This window comes from Ranitomeya variabilis, chromosome 4, assembly GCF_051348905.1.
Source record: "Ranitomeya variabilis isolate aRanVar5 chromosome 4, aRanVar5.hap1, whole genome shotgun sequence".
Classification (NCBI taxonomy): domain Eukaryota; kingdom Metazoa; phylum Chordata; class Amphibia; order Anura; family Dendrobatidae; genus Ranitomeya; species Ranitomeya variabilis.
In genome coordinates, this window is record NC_135235.1 from 716491885 (window position 1) to 716513648 (window position 21764).

General features: G+C 47.3%; 2 protein-coding genes across 4 annotated transcripts in view; both read left to right on the forward strand.

Moving 5' to 3' along the window:
• LOC143766600 (uncharacterized) overlaps positions 1 to 21764 on the forward strand; it is a 39239-nt gene that overhangs the window by 11896 nt on the left and 5579 nt on the right. For 2 of the 3 annotated variants that reach the window (XM_077254397.1, XM_077254398.1), the window contains exons 2-5: positions 20861 to 21012; positions 21140 to 21319; positions 21403 to 21514; positions 21593 to 21684. In XM_077254397.1, the coding sequence (XP_077110512.1) occupies positions 20935 to 21012; positions 21140 to 21319; positions 21403 to 21514; positions 21593 to 21684 (462 nt within the window). In that variant the 5' untranslated portion in view covers positions 20861 to 20934. Of the gene's footprint in view, positions 1 to 20860; positions 21320 to 21402; positions 21515 to 21592; positions 21685 to 21764 lie in introns of those variants that run through there. The other variant, XM_077254399.1, reaches the window with a different exon arrangement.
• Positions 10654 to 21764, forward strand: part of LOC143766594 (uncharacterized) — a 225649-nt gene continuing 214538 nt past the window's right edge. Inside the window, exon 1 of the mRNA XM_077254386.1 lies at positions 10654 to 10723. The gene's annotated coding sequence lies outside the window, so the exon portion shown is untranslated. The remainder of the gene's footprint in view (positions 10724 to 21764) is intronic.

Sequence of the window (21764 nt, forward strand, 5' to 3'; positions counted from 1 at the left end):
TGCTACAAGCGGTGGTCCCTCCCTAAGGTGGTTCTTTCTCAAAATCTCTCAGGTGTGCTGTCATGGGAGACGGGAAAACACCAAGGTTACTTACCGTTAGCCGTTTTTTCCGGAGCCCATGACAGCAGCTGTATATTCCCTCCCTTCTTATTCACCCTTTGGTGTGCACTTTTTAGCTGGGTGTATTTTGTTATAATTATGATGTGGTGATGGATTACCATGTACTAACCAAGGGGGCCTCTCATGCTCTGAAAACCAACTGAAGCGAGGGAGAGGTACCGCCCTTTTATTTCAGTAGGTTTCCTGTCCTGACTGGGCGGATCCCTCTCTCAGGTGTGCTGTCATGGGCTCCGGAAAAACCTGCTACCGGTAAGTAACCTTGGTGTTTGCCTTGCAGTGCTGTTCACGGCTGTCTGCAAGGTCTCTGTGTGAGAGCAGCTCACTCTGTAGTCTGTTCTGCAGCCACAGCTGGTTGTAGTCTGCTCAGCATGCGTCACTGCCTCATACTGTTCCATTGTCCTTTTTTGAATTAATGCTGCCTGCTGCACATTGTTCCAGATTTATCCTATTAGTGGGTTTCCATCCGTATCCTGCTAGATTGTGGAAAAACCCTAATATAGGAGTACATATAGGAGCTGATTTTGGCCTTGCAGCGCCGTTCACGGCTGTCTGCAAGGTCTCTGTGTGAGTTCAGCTCATGCTGTAGTCTGTTCTGCAGCCACAGCTGGTTGTAGTCAGCTCAGCATTCCTCACTGCCTCATACTGTTCCATTGTCCTTTTTTGAATTAGTGCTGCCTGCTGCACATTGTTCCAGATTTATCCTATTAGTGGGTTTCCATCCGTTTCCTGCTAGATTGTGGAAAGACACTATATAGGAGTACATATAGGAGCATTTTGTTGGCCTTGCAGTGCCGTTCACGGCTGTCTGCAAGGTCTCTGTGTGAGTTCAGCTCACACTGTAGTCTGTTCTGCGAAAAAAAACAAAAAGTTAATAAAGTTCACCAAACACTCCACTTTACAGTTGTGTAGGCCACATTAGCTCATATTAAAGTCTAGTCCACACTTCATAAAATACCTGTTATTTCTTATACCTGTTAGCAGCTGTTCAGGAATAAGCACACTAAGCCCTTAGTACTTTTCTGCCTATCTTTATCAGAATTACCAAGATGAAGAAGGCAGGGAGTAAGGCACGTGGGCGTGGAGGTGGAGCAGGAAGAGGACGTGGGGATTCTGTGCCTGCTGCGGGCAGCGGTGACTCATCATCCCCCAGTTTTAGCAGATAACAGTCCTTCATGCTCAGCTTTGTAGGAGCTCGCCGTACCCCACTGCTGCGGGACGAACAAATTGAAGCCGTTGTCGGAGCTAACGCATCAACTTCAATTAGTGCCACATCCTCTCAGGCACAGAGCACTGAAGAGCACCCATCTGTCTCTTCACCACTGGCCAAATTGCCCAGGCAGTCAGAGCCCAGTACAGGAGCCATCTCTACTTCTGTTCTCTGAATCTCTTGGCTTGGAAAGAGGGGGCCAACCAAGCAGCATTCGAAAAATGGAAGAAGAGGCAGTATGCAGTGATGCCCAACAGCTTTGTCTCTCTGAATCTGAAAAGGACATGGCCAGTGCCTCCGGTCAGCACACCTCAGTACGCATCTGATGATGAGACTCGGGGGCCACTTTCTGGTGCGTACTGTGCTGCCGAGACTACCCAGGAGAAGCAGTTGTTGGAAGAGGATAGTGTAGATGATGAGGTCCTTGACCCATCATGGCGTGAGGTACAGGAAGGTGGTGGGAGCAGCTCTGAGGAAGAGATTCCCCGAACGGCCCACAAAGGTGGGAGAAGGAGGTGGAAGACTGTTGCCTGTAGCCTCCACTTAGGCACCCATTAGGAGCATGCCTCTTCCAAAAGCGAAAACGGGCGCTCCCAAGACTTGCAGTGCCTGGTCCTTTTTTGACACAGTTGCAGATGACATTTGCTTTGTCAAATGCAAGCTGTGTCATCAGAAAGTCAAAAGAGGGAAAAGTGTCAGCAACCTCAATACCACAAATATGTGGAAACGTGCTGACCAGCACGCGGTGGAGTTACAAAAACACACTGAAGACCTAGGCCAACCTACAGCGGCACCTACAGCCTCTTCCTACAGCTCACACACAGCTGGTTCGGCTTCCTCACAGGATCGCCATGGAAGAACCTCTGGCACTGTTGTCCAGAGACCCAGTCTAATTCCACCCATAGCACCACGTTCCCTGTCATCCTCACACTCCCAGCCCAGTCTACAGCCATCCGGTAGCACAGGCATGGGAGAAAAGGTAGCCATTCTCGTCAAACCACCCTCGAGCACAGGCTCTGAATGCTGGCATTGCAAAACTACTGTCCCTTGAAATGCTGTCATTCAGGCTGGTGGAGACTGACACCTTCCGTAACTTGATGGCATTGGCAGTCCCACAATACAATGTGCCTAGCCGCTTTTATTTCAGCAGGCTAGCCGTCCCTGCCCTGCAAAAGCATGTGGAGGGAAATATTAAACATGCGCTGCTAAACGCCATCAGTAGCAAGGTCCACCTCACCACCATGGACAGGGATGATACCTTTCCCCTCACTGCCCATTGGGTAAATGTTGTGGAGCCGGGTACAGATCGTGAGTGGCGCTGCCAACTCCAAGGATTGCAGGAATCCAGTCTTTACACATTGACTCCTCCTCATACTCCAGTTCCTCTGAATCAGTGCTGCAGGAGCTGTCACAGTCCACCTCCACATGGACCCGTGAACGCTTATCTGTTACGACCGATATGAGCACAGCCATGGCCATATGTCAACAGGCCGTATTGAAATTTCTTTGGTGAATCGAAGCCACACAGCGCAGGAGCTCTGGAATGCCATCAGGCAGGAGAGCGACGTGTGGTTTGTGCCAGCAAATCTCCAGCCAGGCATGGTAGTGTGTGACAATGGCCGAAATCTGGTGGCAGCTCTGGGCCTAGGCAACCTCACTCACATCCCATGTCTGGCACATGTGCTCAACTTGGTCATGCAGAGTTTTTTGAGGGACTATCTGGATCTTGATGCACTGCTGCACAAGGTCCGCCTAGAGTGTGCTCACTTGCCGCTTTCCAGCATGGCAAGATCGCGCATTGCAGCTCTGCAGCTCCGATTCCGCCTTCCAGAACATCGCATCATATGTGACCTACCCACCAGGTGGAATTCAACATTACATATGTTGGAGCGGTTGTGTGAGCAGCAGCCAGCAGTAATGGAGTATAAGCTGCATCAGGCGCATAGAAGTCGCACTGCGCGCTGTTCAGACTTCACAACCACTGAGTGGGCCACTATGAAGGACATCTGCCATGTTTTGCGTGCCTTCGATGATTCCACAGGGATGGCGAGTGCAGATGATGCACTAGTCAGCATGACTATCCCCCTTATCTGCCTTCTTGAAAAAGCACTGCAAGCGCTAAGGGATGAGGTTGTGGAGGATGAGGAGTCACAAATGCCATCTGCTTCTGGACAGTCTGCGCACCGTGGTTCTTCACAAAGGCCTAGGCAGGGGACACTTTGTGAGGAGGATGAGGAGGAAGACATCTGTCCAGAGGAGGGAGTTACACAATTCTCCAGTAGTCAGTATGTAGAGCGAGGGTGGGTTGATGCAGAGATCACGCCTCAAGCAGGGGACAGCGTTTCTTGGCCAGTTGGCAGTCTGCAGCACATGGTTGATTTCATGCTGCAGTGCCTGAGAAACGACCGCCACATCGCCCACATTCTCAACACGGCTGATTATTGGGTGTACACCCTCCTAGATCCTCGCTACCGGGACAACTTTCAAAGCCTCATAACACCGTTGAATCGGGAGCGTAAAATGCGGGAGTACCAAGACACACTGGTGCAGTCCATCTTCTCTAGTCCAATCGAGAGCAGTTGCTGCTAGTGCTTTACAAAGCAGCTCAGTGCGTCAAGGCAGTGGAGGAAGCTCTGCACAAAGAGGGAGCAGAAGCAGTGCCTCGGCACAAGGCAAGACCAGTATAGCCCAACTGTGGCAAAGTTTTGTGTGCCCACCACAAATGTCTACACCATCACAGACAGCTCCAGTCAGCAGGAGGCAACGTGTCCGTCAGATGGTGACAGACTACATGTCTTGCCCTCTCAGTGTACTCCCAAATGGCGCTTCCCCCTTCAAGTTTTGGGTCTCTAAGCTGGATACTTAGCCAGCATGCATTGGAGGTGCTGGCTTGCCCTGCTGCTAGTGTATTATCGGAACGCGTCTTTAGTGCCGCAGGTGGTGTTCTAACGGACCGTCGCATGCGACTATCCTCTGATAACGTTGACCTGCTTACTTTTCTGAAAAAGAAAAAGGCCTGGATCTCGCAGGAATTTGCCACTCCTCTTCCAGATTAAATAATTGGTTGGCAACAGTATCCAGGTCTCCTGTTGTGTTCATGTTTCTACCACCTGAACTGTAATCCCTGGGCTCCAACACCGCCAGTTGCTGCTCAGAAGTGCCGTCTGCACAGTCAACACATGACCCAGTGTTATTGGGTTTCAGTAACGTCAGCTGATCCCCCAGCTGTGTATCCGGCAATGTGTCCTGCTCGGTCCACGCTCACACTACAATAGATATTAAACTGCCTTGAGTGTAGGCCTTAACCTACACTCTGTTTCTCCTGGATTCCCTGGGCTCCAACACCGCCAGTTGGTGCTCGGAAGTGCCGTCTGCACAGAGAAAAACACTAGCTCCTGTGTTAGTGGGGTTCAATAACGTCAGCTGCTCCCCTGCTGTGTTTCCGGCAATTGCTCCTGCTCCCTCCACATTCACATTACATCAGATATTAAACTTGCTCCAATTAGGCCTCGGCCTACACCCTCATTGACCCTGGGCTCCAACACCGCCAGTTGCTGCCCGGAAGTACTGTCTGCACAGTAAACACCTGCTCCAGTGTTATTGGGGTTCAGTAACGCCAGCTGCTCCCCTGCTGTGTGTGTGGCAAGTTCTCCACTCAGTTTCTATCATTGACCCTGGGCTCCAGCACCGCCAGTTGCTGCCCGGAAGTGCTGTCTGCACAGTAAAAACCTGCTCCAGTGTTATTGGGGTTCAGTAACGCCAGCTGATCCCCTGCTGTGTATCCGGCAATTTCTCCTGCTTCCTCCACACTAACACTACTACAGAAATAAAAGGGAACCTTATCGCCGTGGCATGCGCTTAGGGATCAGCTGACGCCGCACAGTCTGAAGAAGGCGGAAGGAGATGAGAGGCGAAGATATGCACTGCGCATGCCCATGAATCCCAGCCCCGCAGTGTGAATAAATCAGAAGACACTGCGGGGCGTGATCTCGGGCAGCGCGGCCCCACGGGCGCAGTCAGCCTGACAACAAATGTCAGAAGATGGGCAGCGCTAACTGCGCATGCCCAAGGGATAACATGACAGCGCAGGCTCCGGGACAGATTCCAACAACGCTGAGGAGGCGGCACCAAGGGGGTATGAATGATGGCTGTGCTGCGTCTCATTAAGAAGGAAAGTCCCGCCTCCGGGACGGTTTCACGGTATGAGGCGGCACATTTTAGAAGTGTTTACTTCAGCGTGTGCCAGGAGCATAAGTAAGAGCCACCTTTTCCTTGTGTAGCATTAGGGCTGCACAATGTGGCTCTTTTAGTTACAAATGCCTGGGGGGGGGAGGGTTACAGGTTCCCTTTCCACTTGCTCCAATTTGGCCTCAGCCTACACTCTGTTTCTCCTGTAATCCCTGGGCTCCAACACCGCCAGTTGCTGCTCGGAAGTGCCATCTGCACCGTCAACAGTTGCTCCTCTGCTATTGGGTTTCAGTAATGTCAGCTGTGTGTGCGGCAATTTCTCCTACTCCCTCCACATTGACACCACTACAGATTTTAAACTTGCTCCAATTAGGCCTCAGCCTACACTCTGTTTCTCATGTAATCCCTGGGCTCCAACACCACCTGTTGCTGCTCAGAAGTGTCTTTGGCACGGGTACTCCCTCCTGCCCAGACTGGTTCCAGCATGCCAGCTGTTTTCGGGTAGTGTCAAGGTCACTTTGCCTCCAATACATTGTCCTGTCGGATTAGCCAACTCTATGGTGCCTGCAGTTTAGGTGCTTCCTATGTGGACTGCGAGAACTGGCAAACAAGGCTGGTTCCGTAGTGCCAATATTACAAGCTCCCCCGTAGGACTGTGGGTTTTCGGTAACTATGGCCAGCTCGAGGCCTAGCAATTTTGTTTTTTCCTGTGGACCTTCTGCTGCCTATCTGAGTTCCAGCACCATTAGCTGGTTCTTTGGAAGACAATCTTGAATAGGTCCCCCTGGTTCCAGTACCATCAGCTGGTTCCAGACAGAGCCTTTGGCTTAGGTGCCTCCTTCTGGGTATCCGAGTTCCACCAACGTCTGGTGGTCCTTGGTAGTGCTTTCTGGCACGGGTACCTCCTGCTTAGTAACCGGGTTCCAGTACCGTCAGCTGGTCCTCGGTAGTTCCATTGGCTCTTGTACCGTCTGCTACCCATCCGGGTTCCAGTACCGTCAGCTGGTCCTCAGTAGTTCCTTTGGCTCTTGTACCTTCGGGTAGCCATCCGGGTTCCAGTACCGTCAGCTGGTTCTCAGCAGTTCCTCAGCCTTCTTGTACCTTCTTGCTAATCACTCTGGATCTCCCTGACGAAGACCCTGAAGACCACCCTGAAGGAGACGACGACCCTGGAGACGACGACCCATAAGACTAAAAATCAGAGCAAAAGATATCTCAATTATAAGCAGAAGAAGACTAAGCAGTGTATGGGGGTGAGTCTGTTCCTCCTCGTGGTGCCCCTGGAAAAAACCTGCTGCTAAAGACCAAACTGAATGCAGACAAATGCTGTTGTAAATCTTTTGTGACAGGCAGAACAGAAGGTGTAATCTTCAAACTTTTACTTTTATAACCACTACAGGAATGCCTGTCACAAATAAGAATATGATGAAGAAGAACAAGAATATGAAGAAGTAGAATATGAAGAAGAATAATAGTTGAATAAAAAGAATTAAAAAAAAAATAAATAAAAATAGGAAGAAGGTGAAGATGAATAAGGTGAAGGAGAAGTTGATGAAAAAGATGCTGCTGAGGATGATTAAGAAGAAAGTGTGGGAGAAGTAAAAAAGGTGAACAGCATGGAAGTAGTGAAACATAAATATCTGACTAAATTTAAAAAATCTTAACAGTCAATATCTTTGTAACTCCGAACGTCTTAAAAAATAAAAATAAAATAAATAATTCCTGCTTTTCCATTTGATTGGGCTAAACCTCTATGCCTTTAATGTCTCCTCCACCTCCCCCAATACATCCTACATTATTCTTAGTTGTTTTCCTTCATGTAGAATTAATCTACAAGGAAAGAAAGGGTTTATTTTAATTCCGATATTTTGGTCTCATTGACTTGCATTGGTATCGGGTATCGGTGATATCCGATATTTTTTGGGATATCGGCCGATCCAATCCGATACCGATATTTTTGAATATCTGAAGGTATCGCTCAACACTAGTTATGGGCTGGGGTGTTACACTGTGCTGTGCTGCACTGTATGTAGTGTTATGGGCTGGGGGTGTTAGGCTATGTGCACATGATGCGGATTTGCTGTGGATCAGCAGCAGATTTTTCCACGCAGAAACGCTGCAGATCCACACTGTGATGTACAGTACAATGTTTTTCAATGGGATAAAAAAAAAGCTGTGCAGATGGTGAGAATCATTGGTCTGTGTGCAATGCGTTGTTTCTGCGCCTCTCATACGTCCCTAAAACTCTCTAGTGTGACCCCGGCCTTAATCTGTAGCCGGTCCAGTCTTAGCTGCTCTATTTCCCTCAGGTATGTTACCCGATATTCCAGGAGTATTCGGATGTTCCTTAGGCTTTCCATGGAGCCAACAACAATGATTGGAACCATGCCATCTTCACCAGCTACCTAGACATGTTCAACAGGCCCTTTGACAACAAAAAACAACCCCAATGAAGGTGTTCCCCAGGTCACAGGAAGGTTGGCTTACTTTCTCCCAGCCTTGGAAAAGATATCCAGAAGTATGTGGATCTTGGATTTAATAAAACTAGGCCTATAGCTAAAGTTTCATTCTCCCCCACCCCCTTCCTTCATAATAAATCCACAAAGGTCAGCAAAGGATGAACAGTTAGCCCTGCAAAAAGAAATTCTAGGTCTAGTAGAGAAGAATGTGCTTCAAGAAGTCCCCACCCAAGAAAGAGGCAAAGGGCTTTATTCCCCTCTTTTCTTGAGGAAGAAACCGGATGTGACATTCAGGGCAATAGTAAACTTAAAAAAGTTGAACAAATTTCTAGAAACTCAACCCTTCAAAATGGAAACAATAAAATCATCTGTAAGAATGCTTTTCCAGCTTGTTTTATGACTGTTAGACGTGAAGGATGCGTACTACCATGTACCCATCCACAAGGACCATCACAAGTTTCTCAGGGTGGCAGTCACAATTCAGGGGGAATTAAAGCATTACCAGTTCAGAGCTCTCCCATTCGTCTTGGCCATTGCCCTGAGGGTATTTACCAAAATAATGGCAGAAGTTATGGCCATCATACGAGAACAAAATGCTCTGATAGTTCCATATCTGGATGACCTCCTGGTAATAGGCAATTCCCCTCATCACTGCAAAGAACAGCTAGACAAAGTTATGAGAACACTGACAAGTCAAGGCTGACTATTAAACTTACCCAAATCCCGAATCATACCGAGTCAGGTGCAAGAATACTTGGGAATAATTCTAGACTCAAACAAACAAGAACGTCCTCTCCCACAGGGAAAAATTCAGAACATGATACAGCTGACATCATGTATGAGAGACTTCCCTGTCACCACCTTATGGAGGGCAATGTCACTGCTAGGATCAATGACAGCTTGTATTCCAGTGGTCCAGTGGGCTCAAAGCCACATCCGAGTACTACAATGGGAAATATTAGCAGCAGGAACATCTCTAGGCGGAAATTTTAGAAGGGTGGTTAATCATCTCGTCAAGAACGGCCCGTTCTTTAGAATGGTGGATGGATACAAGCAATCCCTGGGTGTGGCCAATATCCCAAATCCTAACCACGGACGCAAGCCCCTGGGGGTGGGGAGCTCGCCTGAGAGATCAGATAGCCCAGGGACCTTGATCAGAGGAACAAAAATTAGCTTCATCAAACATGAAAGAGCTGTCAGCGGTAAAGCTCACCCTCGTTCATTTTGTAAGCCCCCTTCAGTCCCACCATGTAAGAGTGTTCTCGGACAACCAAGTGTTAGTAGCATATCTGAACCACCAGGGGGGCACCAGATCTCAGTCTCTGATGGACATGACAAAGTTCATCTAGCAGAGGCCAGTTTAGGCTCTTTGTCAGCACTTCACATAAAGGGTAGAGCAAATCGGGCGGGTGACTTCCTAAGTCGAACACAAGTGAGACAGGGGTAGTAGTAGCTGAACCAGACAGTATTAAATCAGATCACAGAACATTGGGGTTGGCCAGAAATAGACCTGTTTGCAAACAGCCAGAACTGGAAAGTAGAGGCTTTCTTCTCAATCGATCCCTGAGGGAGCCCAGTTGCTCTAGACGCCTTTACGATTCCGTGGAATTACCATCTCGCTTACGCCTACCTGCCAATAGCCGATTCCCTTAGTGCTGAGGAAAATTAGAGAGGACAACACCAGGGTGATCGTAATAGCCCCTTTCTGGCAGAGGAGGACATGGTTTTCGTGGCTGAGGACATTGTCCATCTCGCACCCTTTGGTTCTCCCAGACATCCTGGATCTGCTGTCCCAAGGGCCGGTGGCTCATCCGCAAGTAGAAAACTTGCATATGACCGCATGGAACTTGAAAGGTCACATCTGCGGGATGCGGGAGAGAGGTACCGCCTTTTTATCTGTAGGTTTCCTGTCCCTGTGAGATGGATCCCCTCTCTCTGTGGTGCCGTCATGGGCTCAGAGAAATACAGATATCGGTAAGTAACTATGTTTTTTATGGTTGTTAAAACTATGATTTTTTTCACTTTAAACCTTTTTTAAACACCTGATTAGTGTGATCATACAACATACAAGCCTCTGATAGCTCTGGTGATGCACTGTACTACTGTTAGGCCATGTGCACACGTTCAGGATTTTTAGCGGGTTTTTTTTGCGTTTTTTCGCTATAAAAACGTGATAAAAACGCGAAAAAAACGCTAACATATGCCTCCTATTATTTACAGTGTATTCCGCATTTTTTGTGCAAATGTTGCGATTTTTTTCCGCGAAAAAATCGCATCGCGGAAAAAAAAGCAACATGTTAATTAAAAATGCGGAATTGCGGGGATTCCGCACACCTAGGAGTCCATTGATCTGCTTACTTCCCGCACGGGGCTGTGCACACCATGCGGGAAGTAAGCAGATTATGTGTGGTTGGTACCCAGGGTGGAGGAGAGGAGACGAGACTCTCCTCCACGGACTGGGCACCATATAATTGGTCAAAAATAAAAGAATTAAAATAAAAAATAGTCCTATACTCACCTTCGATGTCCCCCGCAGTGTTCCCGCCTCACCGCTGCATGCTGCCGCTTCGGTTCCTATAGCTGGTGTGCGGTGAAGGACCTGTGATGACGTCACTGTCTTGTCATTTGGTCGTGAGCAGTCATGTGACCGCTCACGTGACCGCTCACATGACCGCGACATCATGGAAGGTCCTGCGCGCGCACACCAGCTATAGGAAGAGGAACGGACGCCGCTGAGGAGATCGTCTGGGTGAGTTTAAATATTTTTTTTTTTTTTTTTTATTATTATTTTTAAACATTCTATCTTTTACTATAGATGCTGCATAAGCAGCATCTATAGTAAAAAGTTGGTCACACTTGTCAAACAGTATGTTTGACAAGTGTGACCAACCTGTCAGTCAGTTTATCAAGCGATGCTACAGATCGCTTGGAAAACTTTAGCATTCTGCAAGCTAATTACGCTTGCAGAATGCTAAAAAAACGCGAAAAAAGCGGAAAAAAAAAACGCGAAAAAAAATGCGGATTTCTTGCAAAAAATTTCCGGTTTTCTTCAGGAAACTTCTGCAAGAAATCCGGACGTGTGCACATACCCTAATGCCATGTATCATCACTGCTTGTCAGTGTAATACTAATACACATGAGATAAGTGTTGGCTGAATGGTCATTTGGCAGATGGCTATCTCTCCCGACTCCCCCATACACAGAAATATTCCAGCTTTCCTGTGGTCTGTATGAAAGTCGCCTCCAGACTCCTCTAGCGGGGATTACCTACAGGAAGAGCAAACGGATTAGCCTCTGTGTCACGTACCATTTCTCAGCACATGACTTGGGGTTGCGCCTGCAAGGGTTAATCTATCTCCTCTCCCTCAGTCCAGCATTCAACCTCTGTCCTATGCTGCAATGGGAGCATAATTCACACCCGGACACAGTTCACACCCCCCGCTCATTCACGCTGCCACCATTCGCTGAACACACGGGCAATGAGTCCTGGAAATCTTACTGCTACTGTCTGCCAATCATCAGGGTCATACATTCTAAGGCAGGGCTCCCCAACCTGTAGCTCGGGAGCCACATGTGGATCGCGGTCCCATGAAATGTGGCTCGCGACTGTCTGCCAACTTGTTGCATTAGGTCCAGGTCTAGCAAACAGGTATGAAGAGCACATCTCAAAATGGTGAATTTTGTGAGTAGCCCTGCACAGAAGTGCAGATCTGGATACACATTTACTGGTCTTTGGGATTTAGAGATGTTTTAGGTATGGTACGCTGGAGGATGGTACTACATGTTAGAGGAGGTGCTCAAAGCTGGATGTGACAGTGTGTTGGGAGTCCTTGCTGGGAGAATACTGAATGGGAGTATTGTGGGAACCCCTAGATCTCAGTCTACTGCTTTGGAGTGATTATACCCGTAATGGGGGCTTTGGTTGACCCTACTTTGAAGGGGTTGGGAGCTGGATGTGGCTCACGACCCTCTCTGTGCTGAATGTGGCTCACAACCCTCTCTTTTAGTTGACTGTGGCTCTCAAGGTCAGAAAGGCTGGGGACCACTGCTCTAAGGCTATGGATTCTTTAGCGCATACAAGGCTTATTAAGGTTTTAAGCTTTAATAGAAAAGGTACAGTGCTTACAATGAAAGATCAAAATATGTAAATAAAGTGACATACAAATATGTAAACAGTTATAAAATAAAAGGGAGCAAACTTGCAGAAATATCGAACTTTACAGTCTGGTATTCTGCCCATGGGGGGGATATGGAACGGATCACACCAGCTTGGCTGTCCCTCACTGTGAACAGCTTTCTATGTGTAAAGGCCTAATTTATAGAGTCAACCTGGAGGTCAGCTTTCTAGACCAGCCTCTCAAGTTGATATTCTAATCCTTGGTTTGTGACTGGATCCTGGCTATTTTACCAATGGATACATTATTTTTCTTTGAACACTCTTCCTGTAATCTTTCTTTCTCAGAGTAAATAAACAGTGTCATGCTGCAATTGGCATGTCTGTTCAAAGGAGTCAGAAGGTGTGAAGTGTTTCAAATTCTGTGTGTTCACAGCAAAACCCCCTGGGGTTACTGGAGCCAGGAAACTGCCTTTCTCAGGATAACATATGTTGCGACCTTTGTGAGAGCTGCAGCCTCAGGATAGATGTTAATTTACTTTTGGTCATACATCCACACATATACAGATTTCACTACACTCTGAAATTCAGGATGCCAGATCCTTCTCTGCCCTGACATCATCAAATACATTATATAGTCAACCAAACCCCTCGAAATCAGTGCTTTCATGTAACTTTAGTCTGTGTTTGAGGGTGCTAAAAGGTAACTTATTGGACACTGCCTCTGGCCCAGCCTAATAGACCTTCGCACATTGCAGGCCCAGACAACAATTTATGAGGCATGTAAGTATCGTAGTAACTAGGCCGCCTCATACTATCGGGTACTTGGGGGAGGAGGGCATTCAGGCAAACTCTGTCGCACCTTTTTAAATGCCATGCTTGCTTTTGGCAGCTGCAAGTGGTTAAACTGCCAGGGCTTTTGTTGCAACTGCACCTGTGCCGTCCCTGCGGTATACATCTATGTTCTGGGGCCCAAAAGAGTTAATTAAAAAAAAAAAAAAAAGCAATTGTTTATTGTGTGAAAAATAAAATGTCTTCTGCTTTTTCCATGTTTTTTTTTTCTTTTTACAAGAATTGTTGGAACCAATTTTCTTTAGAAACATTTTAAAGGGAGGGTGCCACCAGTTTTCTTGTACTTTGTTTTTTTTTTGTGAAATTAAGCTTTAAAATAGTAATTAAATTGTATTAATGCAATGTTTGCAAACATTTCTATATGAAAAATATTATATATTTTCTTAGGCTAGGTTCACATTGCATTAGTGGGTAATTGCTAACGGACAGCGTTGCACGGCGAAAATGTCGCAATTAACGCCGTGCAACGGGTCCGTTAGCGCACCCATTGACAGCAATGTTGTTTCTGCCTGAAGCGCATCGCTAGCGCGTGCCTTTTTCGGCTCGCGCTAGCAATGTGCCGTTCTTTTATGGCGCGCCTCGGACGCTGCTTGCAGCGTCCGCGGCGCGCCCGAGGTCCGTTCCCCGCTCTCGCAGATCGGGGATCTGCGAGAGCGGGGACATTAGCGCGATCCCTAAACGCGACCCCTACAAATACATTGCGTTAGCGCAATCCGCTAGCGCTAAACGCATTGCCCTAACGCAATGTGAACCTAGCCTTACAAATATATAAAATTACCACTTGGGGGAGCATTTTCCGTTTTAGACCTTAAGCAGCTATATCAAAAAACATTTGCAACAAAGCAAAAAAGATATACCAGTCCAGAAAATATCAACAACATTTTAAACTTTATTATTAAAACAATTACAAACAGGTATTGGCACAGATGTAGGAACAAACCATGTGTAAATTGCTGCTATGCATCAAGGCACACACCTCCTAGAAACCCCAAGAATGTAAATGTGAAAAAACATAATTTCCTTAATAGGAGCGCAGAATATTCTGCCATAATTAGTAACATGATAAAGATACCGTAGAATTATTAAAAATATGTATGGCACTGTTGCTGCATATATAATCCTACAAATCAAATGCAGGCATAAGGCTCACAAGATTGCAGATAGCTATAACATCATCATTATTTGCTGCATGTTTCCACTACCATAATGTAGTGCAACATCGCCCAATTAGACGGCCATCAAATTACCTGAAATTAGTGATGACCGTGGCTCGAGGGGCAATCCAGAGAGGTGTGTGTGCCCGCTCAAGCAGCTGTAGTAAGACTTAAAAGCTTTACTTTTAGCTAAAACATTGTGGCAGTAACTTCTGACCTCACCATTATCCTCCCCTTTTGGGTTGTCTAGTATCCCTGGGGCAGAATGAAGAGTAGCATCACAGGGCAGGGCCATTTTGTGTATGACTGCCCTGTGATCTGCCATCACCAGCAGTTACTGTCTCTCTCCCATCAGTCTCTCTCACCCAGATTACATGATTCTCTCACCCCCCTCCACAATGTCTGGCCATTCACTGCAGACCTGCAGCTCCTTATCTTACTGAGAGATGAATCACAACTCCTGCCCAGCAGCTGACAGCTCCTGTTCTGATAATGCTAATGGTACACTGTTCCTCCTTGATGTCTCTGATATTCTGCCTGTACTTTTCACCTGCAGTTTATTTCCCTCAGCCGTCATTCTAGGATCTGTCCTGCTGGAAGCAGTACTGCTTATGTTAGCAGATCTGAGGGCTCCATGAATATGGCAGAAGAATAGTGATGAGCGAGTATACTCGTTGCTTCGGTGATCTTCGAGTATTTGTTAGTGTTCGGAGATTGTTTTGGTGGCCTCAGCTGCATGATTTACGGCTTCTAGCCAGGCTGAATACATGTGGGAATTCCCTAACAAACAGGCTTTCCTCACATGTATTCAGCCTGGCTAGCAGTCGTAAATCATGCAGCTGAGGCGATGAAAACTAAATCTCCAAACACTAACAAATACTCGGAGATCACCCGAGCAGTGCTCGGGAACACCCTGAGGAACGAGTATACTCGCTCATCTCTACAGCAGAACACTCCCACTACTGTGAATTGTGAAGCCTACAGAGGCGTGCCCAGTTCACAGCAGTGACAATTTTATTAGAATAGATAGGGTTCGTGTCAGTCTGTTCTCCTCTGACCATGGGGTGCCGTGTTATGACACTGAAAGTGTTGTGCTGCTACTGTGAAAGCAAGATGTCAGCCTCAAGTGCCTTCTGTAAACTCCTATAACACACGAAATATGTTTCAAATGCAATCAAAACTTGGTTATACCAGCATGTTATGCTACATTACATTGATTTATTAATGATCTACAAATGCCGTACCTTCCCTTTAATATATATATATATTTTTTTTTTCTGGTGTTTTTCTTGTAATGTAGGAAATCCTAAGACCCGAAATAAACCCCATAACACTGTACATGGAGACTTTGAGATCAGATAATATCTGTCCGTTGTGTTTGTGGAAACAAAAAAGCTTTTATAAAAGTCTCATCATGAAAATAGAATTAGACTTACCGGTAATTCGGTTTCTAGGAACCTTCCACGACAGCAGTATCGGAGGATGTCTTCCTGCCCTAATAGGGGACAGGAAACAGAGGTTAAATACCATCCCCTTCCTGCAACCACCAGTGTTTTTTCTGGACACAGTAGCACGTATAGTTACCACTTAAGTGCAGGAATCATCCAATAAGAATATCAGATAGGGAGGGAAATTAGTGCTGTCGTGGAAGGTTCCTAGAAACCGAATTACCGGGAAGTCTAATTCTATTTTCTCCAGTCACCTTCCACGACAGCAGTATCGGAGTGATACCAACAGCTAATTTCTTTAGGGAGGGACAACTGCCTGCAGAACACGTCTGCCAAACGATAAGTCCCTATTGAAATTTAGCCTGTAATGCCTGGTGAATGTATGGATTGACGACCAGGTGGCAGCTCTTCATATCTGCTTAGACGATGCTTTCCCTCTCTGCCCAGGACGTCGAGACTGAACGGGTGGAGTGAGCTTTCAGCGATGCCGGGGGTCTAAGTTTCTGGGAAGAATATGCAAGACAAATGGCCTGTTTGATCCAGTTAGCGATCGTACTTTTAGCCGCTTTCTTGCCTTTATTCCGTCCTGACCACTCGACGAAAAGGTTTTGGTCTATCCTCCAACCCTCCGTTTGTTGGAGGTAGAAGAGGACCATGCTGCGGACATCCAGGGTGTGAAAGGCTTCTTCCTTCGGATTAGAGGGTTTTGGACAGAATGAGGGTAGGACAATATCTTGACTTCTGTGGAAGTCTGAGACCAACTTAGGCATAAAAGCAGGGTCTAGCTTAAAGATTATGCTATCCATGGTTATGGTTAGGTATGGCTCCTGTACTGACAAAGCCTGTAACTCCCTTATACGCCTAGCGGTAGTGATTGCTACTAGGAAGACAGTCTTGAGGGTCAGGATTTTTAGGCTGATGGCTGATAAGGGCTCAAAGGGGTCCCTGGTCATACTATTTAGTACAAGGTTCAAATCCCAAGGGGGGGTCTGGACCTGGAGCCTAGGACGAGTCCTAGTCGCAGATGTCATGAAACGTTTAACCCAACGGTGGCCTGCTAAATCCTGATCAAAGAAGGAACTCAGTGCCGACAGCTGAACTTTTAGGGTGTTAGGTGAGAGCCCTAACTCCAGTCCCTTTTGGAGAATTTCTAATATTTGAGCGATGTTGGGATGGAATGGATCAGGTTTGTTTGGGGCACACCAGGATGAAAATCTTTTCCAAACCTTGTCATAGATGGCGTTAGTTATTGGTTTCCTACTTTTTTGTAGGGTTTGAATGATGTCATTTGAGAGTCCTCTAGCTCTCAGACTCTCTGCCTCAGTAACCAGGCTGCCAGTTTCAGCCTGTGTAGGTCTTGGTGTAGCAGTGGTCCCTGCTGATTATCTACTATCTGAGGTAGAAGTATTCGGCCTTCCAGAGACATGTGTTAGTACGCCGTACCAGCTTCTTCCTGGCCACATCGGTGCTACCAGAATTGTTGTGACTCCATCCGCCCGGATCTTCTGTAACGTTCTTGGCAACATGGGAATTGGTGGGAAGGCGTATGCCAGAGCAAACTTCCAAGGATGGGAGAAGGCGTCTAGTTCCTGTGCCCCGCCTGAGAGGTTGAGGGAGAAGAAAGTGCTCGACTGTGTGTTCTGGCTGTTGGCAAACAGATCAACATTGGGATTCCCCCATCTCCGGACTAGGGATAGGAACACCTCTTGGTTCAAAGACCATTCTCCAGGATGGAAATCTCTCCTGCTTAGGAAGTCCACCTGGGCATTGTTTGACCCCTTTATGTGCACTGCTGAGATGGACAGGAGATGTCTTTCTCCCCAGGAAAAAATCCTTGCAGCGGTTGATTTTTAGGCTGGTGTATTTCGTGCCTCCCCCTTGGTGCCGGAGGTAGGCCACCGTAGTTGTGTTGTCAGACATTATATGTACATGGTGACCCTGGATGAGGACAGATGCAGCTTTTAGCGCCTCCTCCACCGCTTTCAGTTCTCTCAGATTCGAGGATCTGGACTTGCTGCCTGGGGGCCACAGCCCCTGGAAGTGGGAACCTTCTATTATGGCACCCCAACCTCTCTGGATCGCATCTGTTGTGAGCACCTTCAGAGGCATTTGATCCCAGCTGACTCCTCTCTGAAGGTTCTGGGAGGTCAGCCACCATGATAGGGAGGATTTTACGTGATTGGGAAGGGGAATCCTCCTGGTTAAAGCATTCTGGCGTCCCCTTGAATGCATCAGGATGTGGGTCTGAAGGACTCTTGTGTGGGCCTGGGCCCAGGAGACTGCCTGGATGCAGGACATCAACAAACCCAGGATTGACACAGTCCCTTAGGGTCGGAGAATTCTGGCTCCTGAACCTGGAGATCCTGTGGACGAGTTCGTCTTGGCGGTCCCTGGGTAAAAAGGACATTTTTTCCCTTGAATCCAGAAGAACTCCTAGAAATTTTTTCCTTGGAGATGGATGGAGGTCTGACTTCTCCAAGTTTGGAATCCATCCCAGTGATTTCCGGATATCCAGGACTTTCGCCACATCCTGATTTAGACGAGGAATAGATGGAGCGATAATAAGAAAATCGTCCAGGTATGGGATGATACAGATCCCCTGATGTCGGATGAAGACCACTGCCTCTGACATGATCTTGGTAAAGACCCGTGGAGCTGATGAGACTCCGAATGGAAGGACATTGAACTGATAATGGCTGACTCGATGGTTTTGGGCCACTGCAAATCTGAGGAACTTCCTGTGGTGGGGATGTATCGACACATGATAGTAAGCGTCCCTCAGATCTAACGTAGCCATTACCCAGTCCTGGCAAATTAGCGGGATTGCTGATTTGATTGATTCCCTTTTGAATCTCTGGTATTTGATTACCTGATTTAGGGGTTTCAGGTGTATAATATTTCCCAGAGGGTTTTTTCACAAAAAATAAATGAGAATAGTGGCCTTCTACTATTTCCTGAGGAGGTACCCGGGAGATTACCCCTGCCTGAAGTAGATCGAGAACATCTGCATTGAGGGATCCCTGAAGGTGTGGAGATTGTAGGGAGGTAATTGTTAGGCGGTGAGGAGGACTCTCGAATTCTAACCTTAGGCCTTCCCGAATGGTTCGCAGGACCCACTGATTTGTGGTGATGGCCTGCCATTTGGGAAAGAAATCCTGAGTCGGCCTCCGACCGGAGAGCAGTCATTGTTTCTCAGGAGTCTGCTGGGGCTGGGGAACAAGGATGTTCCTAGCTTTACCCCCTTTAGGGTAACTCCACCGACCCGATTTACCTTTACCCCTGTAATCCCTCCGGGGGACTTGCTCACGGGGGGGGGGGGGGGTGAAAAAAGCGTTTCCTCAAACTTTTTTTGCTCCGGAAGAGCCTTCTTTTTATCTGTAGCCTTGTTTAGGATGTCATCGAGGGCTGGCCCGAACATATAATGTCCCTGAAAAGGAATACGGCACAATTTGGATTTAGAAGTTGTCACCGGCCGAGGACTTAATCCATAGAGCTCTCTTAGTGGAGCTGGGGAGAACTGCAGACCTAGCGGCTACTCGAATCGACTCAGCTGAAGCATCCGCCAGGAACCCTGTTGCCTTCTGAAGTAATGGTAGGAAATTTAGAATTTCCTCCCTAGATGTCCCCTGAGAAAGGTGATTTTCTAGGGTACGTAACCAGAAAAATAGGGATCTGGCCACACAAGTGGAGGCCACGTTTGTCTTTAGCAGGTTAGTAGATGTGTCCCAGGATTTCCTTAGTAAGCTCTCAATTTTTCGATCCATAGGATCTTTGAGCTGCGAGGAATCCTTAAAGGGTAGAGCCGTTTTTTTGGTTACCCTGGACACTTGTACATCTACCTAAGGCATTTCCCATAAAGAACAGTCCCCCTCCAGAGGGAAACTATTCTTCAATTCTGATGGGACACTCAAACTTTACTCAGGTAGGCCCCACTCATGAAAGACAAGGTTCTCAATATTCTCATGTATGGGAAACCCTTTCGGGGTCCTAGGCTTTAACCCTCCAAACATGTCATCCTGAATGGAGCCATCTTCCTTTTCTTAGGAGGAGGAGGCGGCTGTGGTGTCAGTGCCTGAGACAGGGCCGCCATAGAGGATTGGACCTCCTGTTTGATGAGGGTTCTGATGCTGTCCAGGAGGGAGGGTTGTTCACTATGCAGCACTTCATCCGTGCATGGTTGGCAGAGCTTTTTCTTATAAGCTGAGGGAAGCTTGGTTGCACTTGTACCACACTTGCGGCTGGGCATCTTATCTTTTTTTAGGGGCAGAGACCTTGTCTCCCTAGAAAGAGAAAGGCGGACTAAGTCACTTAATAAAAAATCCTGGACAGCAAGGGACCTCATCCTCTACCTACAGTAGGAGGGTGAACGCTGGGCTCTGCAGAAGCAGAGTGCAGGGGTTTGTCGCGTCCATAGGGTCAGTCATTCACCAGTCAGAAGGCACATAGACAGGGGCCTTACCTGGAGGCTTCCCCCGACCAGGAATATATGCACATCGAGGTCGCCAGCTAATTTCATGCTCCTCCTCCTCCCAGGGAACGCCGGCCGGCGCGGGCTCCGGCGCATGGAGGCTAAACCGGAAGTTCGGACTTGTCACTTCTGGTTTGCGTCGCGCGGCCTCCGGCGGCAGCGGGCAGGGAGGAGAGAAAGCCGGGGAGCTACAGGAGGACCCCGGAGAGCTTCACTGCTCTGCTTTGCCCCACAAGGAGGTGCAGGAAGGGCGGGATAGAGGGTCCCAAGTCGCGCATGCATGCGGAGATGGGAGCAGCCATCGGAGGAGGACAGCGAAACCCCCGACCTCGACTGCCCGGCCATTAAGGTAACAGTGATCCGATCGCCAGCCACGGCAGCACTATCTGAGAACCTCTTCATGCCCCATAAGGGACAGGAAAAACACTGGTGGTTGCAGGAAGGGGAGGGTATTTAACATCTTTGTTTCCTGTCCCCTATTAGGGCAGGGAGACATCCTCCGATACTACTGTCGTGGAAGGTGACTGGAGAAATAGTTATTTCTCAAGTCACGTGTAATAAATATCTCCTGCAGTATTGCTAATGCCGATTGCAGTGTTGGAAAATGAGACGAGAATTAGCATTATGGAAGATGAGTCTGAGAAATGTATTCAGCTGCCGACTCCGAGGAAGAAACTGCTTGTTGTCTGTGGCCTAAAATATACAGGTTTTATTAGTAGATATATAAAGAAGAAAACTAAATACTGTAAAATAATAAATCTCCTCATATGTTTCCCTTATTATCTCCAGTAATTGTATTATTACACCCCATTTTTATGATGTTGCATCATCTCATCTTCTTCTCATTCAGGTCTCTACAAATATCGGATCCTCTCTGTGAAAATCTTCTATATAAGAAAATTTTCCTGATTTTACCCATCAAGGATGGATATGGACAGAGACAAGATGGCGGAGAGGATATTACACCTAACCCTAGAGATCCTCTTCCAGCTTACTGGAGAGGTGAGAGATTCTGATGATGTCACATTACATCATTCTTATCTATGGAAATAACAAATGGACAGAACAGGAGAGGTGAGGACTCTGGAAATGTTTGTAGTGAGATTTATTAATGTTTCTCCATAACCAGGATTACACAGTAGTGAAGAAAACCCCTAGTGAGCGCTGTCAGGACCCTGTGTCTGGGCTCAGGGGTCTTCCCCATCCCTCAATCATGGGGCCTCCACCTCACCCCCTGATACATGAGGACATCAATGACCAGAAGATCCTAGAACTCACCTACAAGATGATTGAGCTGTTGACTGGAGAGGTGACACTGCTGGGAATGCTGGGACATTATACAGTAACAATATGAAGGGATCGGGGGGATGATGGTATCAATGTATATGTCAGGTTCCTATTAGGTGTCAGGATGTCGCTGTCTATTTTTCCATGGAGGAGTGGGAATATTTACAAGCACACAAAGATGTCATGATGGAGGTTCCCCAGCCCCTCACATCACCAGGTAATAGACCGGACTAAATACACATATAATTATCTGTATGTAAAGAATGAGTTCAGTCCCTGTTTCTGTTTCCTCCAGATCCATCCAGTAAGAGGGCAAAACTAGAGAGATGCCCCCTTCCTCTTCCACAGGACTATAAACAAGGAGATCCCAATGCTCAAGATTATCAGGTAGATGGAGAGAAGGTGTCATGAGATCTCCCCTTTGATGTGTAGACGGGAGTGAAGGTCTTGTGCTCAGTCTTGTTTTA